This window comes from Nematolebias whitei, chromosome 11 (assembly GCF_014905685.2).
Source record: "Nematolebias whitei isolate Nwh7 chromosome 11, NemWhi1, whole genome shotgun sequence".
Lineage (NCBI taxonomy): Eukaryota > Metazoa > Chordata > Actinopteri > Cyprinodontiformes > Rivulidae > Nematolebias > Nematolebias whitei.
In genome coordinates, this window is record NC_056508.1 from 8167100 (window position 1) to 8176671 (window position 9572).

At 44.4% G+C, this 9572-nt stretch overlaps 1 protein-coding gene across 1 annotated transcript in view; it reads right to left on the reverse strand.

The window, feature by feature from the left end:
* cbln4 (cerebellin 4 precursor) overlaps positions 1–6813 on the reverse strand; it is a 41189-nt gene extending 34376 nt beyond the window's left edge. The window contains exons 1-2 of the mRNA XM_037683886.1: positions 6544–6813; positions 4174–4290 (exon numbers count right to left, since the gene is read on the reverse strand). Of these exons, the coding sequence (XP_037539814.1) occupies positions 4174–4290; positions 6544–6813 (387 nt within the window). The remainder of the gene's footprint in view (positions 1–4173; positions 4291–6543) is intronic.
* Between the last annotated feature and the right edge of the window lie 2759 nt (positions 6814–9572).

Consider the following 9572-nt stretch of genomic DNA (forward strand, 5'->3'; position numbering starts at 1 on the left):
GGGGGGGGGGGGGGGGGGGGGGGGGCTGTTGGGTCAGTGGGGGAGCTGACCCCCTGTGGGAGCATTTGCTCTCACAGTTATTTCTCCCCATCCCTCACCATGCACCTCCACCCTCTTCATTTCAATTCCATACATTTAGGGTTGTTTGGGCTCGGGTGTGCTGCAACAATTTTACATCTTTGTTGACCATAGCCACCTGGGACTCAATTTTATTGTACACCTTAGACATTCATTCATAACATCCTCATGACATTCATATATAGGAATTTGAGGTGGGCACATGGCTATGGGTGGTGGGATGACCTTACTCTCACCCCCTGTGCCTGTGCTCACTTACAACGGTTGCATTTAGACACTAGGGTTTGGATAGAGTTGGGGTGGAGGGGAAACTGGCACCATGCCAGCCTTTGCTCCTTCTTCTTTCCTTTTTAATGGCACTATACAACAACACACATCAACAGCACATCTAGGGGTGGGGGTGTATGTGTCGGGGTCTTATTTTTATTTATTTATTTATTTATTTATTTATTTCTCCTCTTCCTACCCACCTAGTTCCCTGACTGCCATTCCGGGGGTGGGGTCCGGGAGAAGGGCAGGCCGTCGGGTGTTGACCAGGACTATGTGGGGGTTCAGGGTCTGGGGGTTGCCATGGGCGGTGCTGGCGCTGTGCTCTCCCTGGGGTTGTTTGGACCCCCTGAGCTTGGCTCTTGGGTGCCATGGTTGGCCCGCTGGCCGGGGTGGCTGCCGGGGCCTGGCGGGCGGTCGGCTGGGGGTGCGTGCTTGGTTGTTGGCGGTGTGTGGGGGTGGTCGGTGGCGTGTCCTCTTCATGGTGGGGGGGTGTCCTGTCGGCGGGGCATGGCCTGGGCCGGGTCTGGGGTATTGGCTCTTCTCCGCTCAAGAATGACTGGGTTTACCTCCTGGGTTTGGGCATGGGCTGCCCCCTGTAGAGGGCGTGTACATGTCTTGGACCTGGGGGGTATAGAGTGTGTATCGGGAATAAGAATGAAATGTATCGTTATTGTATGTCTTTGAGTGAATGAATGTGAGATTGAGGTTGGGATAGTGTGATTGTGTATGTGTATGAATGGGTATTTGTTAGGCCGAGACTCGGACTGCCCCCTCTTTGATACAACTGGGGGTGCTTGGCATCGCGCCCCTATCGCGCGGCCCCCTGGTGGGGTGTGCCCTTGCCTGCCGGCGCGCTTGGGGCCCTTGGTATCGGGGGCTGGGCGCTTGGGCGTGTGTCGGCTCGGCCTGGTGTCTGCCTGGTGGGGCTCGGGTCCTCTGGCCCTGTCAGGCCTTGGCCTGGGTGGTGTGAGTCCTCGGTGCCCGGGCCTCGGTGCCTGGACCTGGACCTACATCGGTGCGGCGGGTGCCGACGGAGGCCTATGAGTTTGTCGCTGTTGGCCCCGGGGGGTCACTGTATGTGGTTGCTGGTGGGGATCTTCCGGTTCTCCCCTGTGGTCCCTTCTGGGGGGTGGGTGAGTGGTTCGTCCTGTGTGGGTGGCTCTGGGGGCTCCGCGGTCGGGGTCCCTCCTGGGGTCTTGGGCTCTGGTCCCCCCTTTTTCGTCTGCCTTTGGTCTTGGGGGTCGGGTCTCTGCTGCTTCACAGTTACTAATAAATGTTCTATTAGAGAAGCCTTATACACTTATGCATGCTCACAACCACACACAAATAGAAGCAGGGATGTTTATGTAGGCTTTATATGTAGATATATAGATATGTATGTGAGTGTATATTCATGTGTATGTATGTATGTATGTATGTATATAGGCGTAGGTATGGGTATATATATTTATGGAAACTTACTGCAAAGCCATGAATATTTTAAGTTCTTTATACATATGTATTTTGTTGCTGTGTTTTGTCATGTTCTTTGCAGGTGAACAGACAGTGGCCGGGTGTTTTGACGTGTGCTCTATTTGTATATATTTCTTATATTTTGGAGTCTTACTTTGTCTTTTCTTTCTTTCTATCCTATTAAAAAAAAAAAAAAAAAAACCTACACTAGAATGTCACTATAATAAATATTTCATAATAATGGTGTGGAGAGGATGGCTGTAAGGGGAGAAGGGAGGCCATCAAAAAAAAAAAAAAAAAACCTGCAGCATCTTACAGCGTCACAGTGTCTGCTAAGCTAACATGCTATAGACGTAACTCCTCTCAAACATCCTCCTAACCATGTATATATGTTTATGATCAACCCCCGAGTCAACATCTGCCCGCACAAAGCTCGCTAAACTGGCGAGCGAGTAACGCAAAGGTGTCTCCATCTCCTCCACATGTGCGCGCATTTTCTGCCGAGGCAGGAGGAGAGCACAGAAACACTGCAGGTATTATACCATATTCTGTAACCACCGTATATTGTGACCGTGGCAACAGGCTGCTGTGTTTAGAGTTGGAAGTAACCAGGAAAACCTGGAGTGGAGTTTTAGTGGTTTGAATATTCTCCTATTAATCAAGTGGAATAGATTTGTTCACGAAGAAAGAAACTGCGCCACCTGAACTAATGTTTCATAGTAAAAGTGCGGGGGTCCAAATGAAAGTTTTTTTTTAATGTGGGGGTGACTTGTTCCCTTCATATATAATGGTTGCAACGCCTATGCAGACATGCATCATGGAACGGATATCTCTGCAGGTTAGTTCGGAAAAATCCGATACGTAAATTATGGTGGTATCGGAGGCCAATACTAGATTGGCTCAGCCCCATCCCTAATATAAATAAACTGAACTGAATTGAATTGAAAGAATATCCAGCTTTTAGACAGCGTATGTTCCTATCCAGACAATGTCTTTTTCAGGTAAGGCCTTGTATATTTCACAAAGTCAATGTTAAACCACAATCTGCACCACAACAGCAGGGCTTTGAATAGTTGAAGTGTTCTGGTGCTGAACTGGGCAGACTACAGTCCAGATATCTCACTAACTGAAAACAACAAGATGAAGACCCAGGACTGTTGAGCAGCTAGAATTCTCCCTTAGACAGGAATGGGACAACATTGTGCTCCAAAACTCCATAACTAGTCTCCTCTTGTCCAGTTGTTAAAAGAAGAGTATATGTTTCATGGTGGGGGAAACATGGCCCTGGCCCAACGTTTTGTGTCACTGCCATAAAATTAAAACTTTTTATTCAAAAACATTACCATTTCTTAATTTCAACATTTAATGCGTTTACAATGTTTTATTGTGAATGAAATATGGGTTTATGGATTTGTAAATCATAGCATTTTGTTTTTATTTGCAATTTCAACAAAATTTCTGGAATTGGGATTGTTGTCACGTTTTCTGCTCTGCCTGCCATAGTTCCCTGTTCATGTTTGTTTCATCTCAGCTCCTGTCAACCTGCACCAATCTGCTCATGTAACCACGCCCACTCAGCTGAGTCACCACAATCAGCCCTCATGCAGCTCTCCTGTTGTCACCTGTATATAAACACCACAGCCACATTACTCAGATTATTGAAAACCTTGAGTGAGTAAATGTCCTGCATCCATGCAAAAGCCTTGCCTGCCTTTCATGTTCTCACCCCATGCTTGTCTTCTGGATTCTTCATCTTGCCTTGCCCTTGCCTGTTCTGGACTCTGAAATCTGACCACGGCACTGACCCAGCTTCTGATTATTTTGACTACGTCTCCTGGATTATTCTCTAGATTTGGATTTTGATCTCTGACCAACGGTTCTTGACCCAAGCCTGTTCCACTGGACCTTCTCTCTGAATTTCCCCCAAAGTTGCACTCTGTACTCATTCTCTGCTGCTGCCAACTCACAGTTCTTGACGTCATTCTTCAGAACCTGCAGAAAGACTACACTTTGCTCTCAACTGTGAAGATCGGGCCTGGGCATGGAACCAGACCTCCACCAGTGGCAATTTATTAATAAATCTTTTTAACCATTCCTGGTTTGTTTTGTCGTGCACGAATCCTAAAACCCACTCCTGTCAATTGTACTTTATTTTGAAATCAAAACTAAGTTTACATCTTTTAAATAATAATAATAATTTTTTATTATTATTATTATTATTATTATTATTATTATTATTATTGAGTGGTAGTATTCAGTTTGCTACCAGCCTGCACCTTGATAATTTGAATGTCCCAAAAGTGAGCTTCAGTGCAACAGAAATGGTTAAACCTCAGAACTGAGAGTACTGTGAAAAATAAACAGAAATATTACCTGTATGGTTTGGCTCTGGTACACTTTGATTACATGAAAGTTAAAACTGTAGACTCCTTTTCTTGGGGACAAAAAAACCGATTCAAACGTGAAGTAGTTTCCTATATTCACAAGCACCTGTGGATAAAAACAAAACAACACAAAGGCGTTTATTTATTCAGTATTCAACCACAGGCTTTAATTTCAAAAGGGATTTGCAATATTAAAAGGGGAAATCAGCTGTGAAGAATCTGCTGCAGTCTCCCTTCTGGATCAGACACAAACTGAGAGTGACACACTTCATCAAACATTTCCTTTAAGGCTTCCTCTCAATGGACTTCAAACAAGACTAATGGTTCTATCAGATTTTTCTCTTATATTAAAATCCACTTTTGGTCATAAAGAGATTTCCCCTCCAACTGAAATGAATCAGAAACTTTAGTTTTGTCAACCAGGAACTGTCGACTTGATAAATAAATAAATGTTATATTTTTGCTTGCCATAACTGATCTAACCTGAATATGTCTGTCATCTTCTGCAAACCACTCGACTCTGCCTTATGTCACTAAAAGCTTTTTCCAGCGTGCAGTCACATGACAGCTTCAGAACTTAAAGAAAAAGGTCAAGCATCCTCCTGCCTCTTCCAGTCTGTCAGCACATGTTCAGCTTCAATCTGGATTTTTAATCCAAACAACATATATTTTGCCATGGCAACAGAAACAAAATATTCCACACCAGTCAGATCGTTTACAGAAATGCCTAAAGATCACGATGTGGGACTGAAATCCTGAGGAAACATCGTATTTCGTTTCACTGTTACGCCGATGATTCTCAGATCTATCTGCCTTTAAAACCAACAGTTCCTGCTCCATCCACCCTTTGCTAAAATGTCTTGATGACATCAAGACTTGGATGGCTGCAAACTTCTTGAGTTTTAATGATCAGAAGACTGAGGTCATTGTGTTTAACCCAAGCTCTGCCACTGTCACTGATCCTGTAAACCTGCACTCCCTTCAGCCTCATCTAAAGCAGCCAGTTACCAATCTCGGGGTAGTCTTAGACTCGGACTTTAAGTTTAATAAACAGATCAACTCTGTTCTACAAAAAAGCTTCCTTCAGCTAAGGCAAATAGCAAAGCTTAAGTCCGTTCTGTCCAGATCTGACCTTGAAAAACTAGTCCATGCATTTATTACAACCCGGCTGGACTACTGTAGCTCACTTTATGTTGGAGTTAGTCAGGCTTCACTTTCACGTCTCCAGCTCGTACAAAATGCTGCAGCTCGGCTACTAACAGGAACTCGCAGGTTCAAGCACATTACTCTGGTTCTGTCCTCTCTTCACTGGCTTCCTGTACGTGTCAGAGTTGATTTTAAAATTCTCCTGCTGACATGCAAGTGCATTAACGGCCTTGCACCATCATATCTCTCTGACCTTCTTCATTCTTATGCTCCTTCTCGGGCTTTGAGATCATCAGACCAGCTGCTTTTGGCCGTACCAAAAACCAGGCTGAAGCTCAGAGGAGATCGAGCATTTTCAGTCGTGGGCCCTAAACTTTGGAACAATCTGCCCATCAACATTCGACAGGCCACCTCAGTCTCTGCTTTTAAATCTCTCCTAAAAACACATCTATACTCATTGACATTTAACACAGGGTGATTGGATTTAGATCTAGTTTTTCATAGATACTGATTCTGTTTATGATTTTGTTATTATTCCTATTTAACACAAGGTCATCAGAACTGATTTAGTATTTCATTGTTTCTGACTGAGTTTATGCTTTTTGTTATTATTTCCTTGACTTTTGACACAACGTGATCTGATTTAGTATTTCATTGTTTCTAATTGTTTTTGGTTTTATATTTTTATTCCATGTGCTGTAAATATATCTTGCTGCTTTTTATTTGATGATGTGATATTTTTGTTAAGCACTTTGGTAACAGTTTCTGTTTTAAATGTGCTCTATAAATAAATCTGACTTGACTTGACTTAACTTGAAACTATTTGCGCTGCCCGCCGACGAACGACGAACCTAAGCTGTTTGCGCTGCTTTCTGCACTTTTGGTTTATAGGTGAGCTTTTGGAGAGCGCGCGTACGTGGTAGCCTGGGGCGAACGTGATGCGCGTGTGCGTGTGGCAATGCAGGATGATCATGTTGATCTGGTCACTCTCCGGCCTGATGGGAAAAGTCTGCGTGCGTGAACAGAATGAACAGCCCGCGCGCGTCATGAACTAAACTCTGAGACCTGAATGTCCTGCAGGGAAACTATCAAGGTTCATTACAAATCCTTTAATTAAATTTAAGTAACAAACCTGTTCTGTTCAGATTAATTGAAAGTGAACTAAAAAAAAAGTAGTTTAAAGCTTTTATAATGTAATTAAACTGTTTCTGACCTGATCAAAGTAGATTATTCTCGTTTTGTTGCTCATCTCTGACGGCTCGTGGTTGTTGCTCCGGACCGCAGAGAAAGCCACCTTGGAGTTGGCCGCGCGCACAGAGATGCCGAGCGGAGAGGATGAGGACCTCCAGTCCGTGGCCGGGTTTGAGTCGCACACCACGAGGCATTTCCCCTCCAGGACGATAGGCTCCGTGTCGTTCTGGGCTCGCACGAGCTCGGACATCACAGTCCAGCCGAGCATCAGCACAAGACACTTCAGCAGCATGGCGCTTGTCTTGTTCTCACAGCTCGGATTGGAAGAGAAGTCTCTCCCCCCCCCACCCCCCACCTCCCCCCGCTGCTCCCCACTGCCTGACTGTAAAAAGAGCTCCTATTGAACCCAGAAATTAGCCATATCCCACCGCAACATCAACCAAAAAAGAAATCCTTATTGTCTAATTCTTGTCTCCCGGCAAACAGAAAGCACAGAAATCTGGACGGCACCTGAATGTCTCATTTCCAGGTGTGACTCAGTGGTTGGGGGAAGTGGAGGACCACACGAGAAGCTCTTCTTGTGAGAAAAACCGGGACCAGTGGATAAATCGTCCATATCCTCTCTCCCGCCCCGAGACACGCGTCTGAACGCAGCTGCTCCCGCAGCGGGCGCGCGCGCTGGCTTCCACTTTACGCACGCACGTGTGGCAAGAGATGAACTGTCTCCGAGAAACAGCTATATTTTTCTAATGTTCTCCATATAACACCAGCTCAATAAGTGTTAGATTGAATGTTAATGTGTTTTAATATTTGTGGTTTCAGAGTTGCTGAAGAAGAATTGTTCCGTTTCAGATTTAGGGAAACTCCGAATAGGTTTAACCTTAACAGACTCCCCAAACTCAGCTCAGTCCAGGGGGCTCAGAGTTTCAGTGTAATGAGGTGAGTCATCCTAATCCCCTCCCAGGTGGTATGAACAGCTCCAGGTCCGACCCCCGGTCCTGCGATCCTTCAGTCTGAGCGCACCATGACTTGCTGACATACAATCCAGTTTTCACATTACATCAGAGAGCAGAACTTCTTGCACCCTAAAGATGTTCGCTTTTAGCTGTAAAGGAATAATTCGGTAATTTAAAAGTATACTTCAGTAGAAAGGTTATGACCACTCACTATCTTACCTGCTGTAGTTGTTTTTTTTTAATTCAGTTCAGTTTAAATCTGACAAGACTGATGAGCTAACAACTAGTCAACTGAAGAGAACTGCTGATGTGTTACATATTCTCCAAATTTTTAGAGCAGTTCATGCAAATTTTAAGAAATTTAAAGCAATCATCAAAGTTCATGCTCAATAATGCCGGTAAAAAAAATCCAACAAAGGTCAATCAAGTTATCTGGATGGTTTATTTTTGTGGTTGTTGTTGATATATTTTGTTCTTCATCCAAAGGACTTCATCAGTCTGAGGAGCAGTGGCGACTGGCCAATAGAGGGTGCAGCCCCACTCACCGCTCACCACATTACCTTGAATAAGACATAAAAAATAAATAAAAATGAAATAATAAATTTAAAATATTTCAAGATATATGTATATATTTTTTTAGTTGTGTAAGATAAATATTTTATAGTTAATTCAATTCAGTTAAGTTTATTTATATAGTACCAAGTCACAACAGAAGTTGTCTCAGGGCACAGAATAGAAATATTCATATATAAAAATAAGTCAATATAAACATTCATATTTAAAAATAATAATTTAACATTATTTATCTGAGGAGCAGACTGCTTTGAATTTAACTCCATCACAGAACTCTCATCTTGAGCTTGGTTACTCATGACCCAGGAGAAATTTGATAGTCGGCCCGTCTCCGAGGCTGTCGGGAGTCAGATTTAGATAAGCTTGATTCTTGTTTTTCTTCAGGCAGAGATTACTTTTTCCAGCCTTGAGTCCATCTGGCCATTCTGGTTCCGAAAATGCCTAATTGTGGGATTCCTTTCCACTGATCCATGCTACGAGTCTCCTTCCAGGTAAAACCCACCACGCTGATGAGTCCCAGAAGCCGCAGGTGGCCTGCGATTCTCATAAATCGCCTCCACCTTACCGTTAAGCTCGTAAACCAGATGATTTAAAGTTCCTACTGCACGGACCAAACTTTCACACTGACTCGGAAGCTTTTCCATGGCCGAAACTGCTGCCGATGTCTTCTTCAAAAGTTGATAAAACAGAGCCCCGCCGGTGCCAAAAAGCAGAGTTCCTGATATCATAATTCCAAATATGTAAACGTCTTCACCATCCTCCTGAGACAAAACTGAGAGGCACATCAACTGCCACACTCCCCATGAATCCATGACGTACCCCACAGCGTGAGTCTCAGCTGGACACACCAGTTCTCTAGGACCTTGTCGCTTTGATGAAAAAATCTTATCAATAGATTTGAATGCCCACAATACCAAATCCATAATCTTCTTAATTTATGTTCGGGAGATGTGAACCAGGCACTTCAGACAGACAGAGAGCAGAACAGGAGGAAGGAAAAACGGGGGAGGGATGACAGAAGCAGCCACCTTTATGAGAGCCAGGTTGGCTCAGTTGTAGGAGGAGTCTGTGTGACCAGATGAGCACACATGAACACAGCAACATTGAAACAGATCAGCAGCAACATGAAACAAATCAGCAGCAACATGATGTGAAATTTTCACAGTGATTATTCTGGTTAGAGATTCATGAGTCTAACAGCCTCAGGGTAGAAGCTGTTCCTCAGTCTAGTAGTTCTACACTTAATGCTCCTCAACCTCCTTCCTGACGGGAGCAGGTCAAAAAGTGTGTGTGCTGGGTGAGTGGGGTCCTTCGTGATGCAGGTGGCTCTCTTCCTGCATCTAGAGGTGTAAATGTCTGTGATGGTGTGAAGACTGGCTCCAACAGTCTTCTGTGCAGCCTTCGCCACTCTCTGTGAAGCTGTTCTTTCTGCAGCTGTGCAGCCTCCATGCCACACGTTGATGCTGGAGCACATGATGCTCTCCACTGCACACCTGTAGAAGGAGGTGAGGACTGAGCTTTC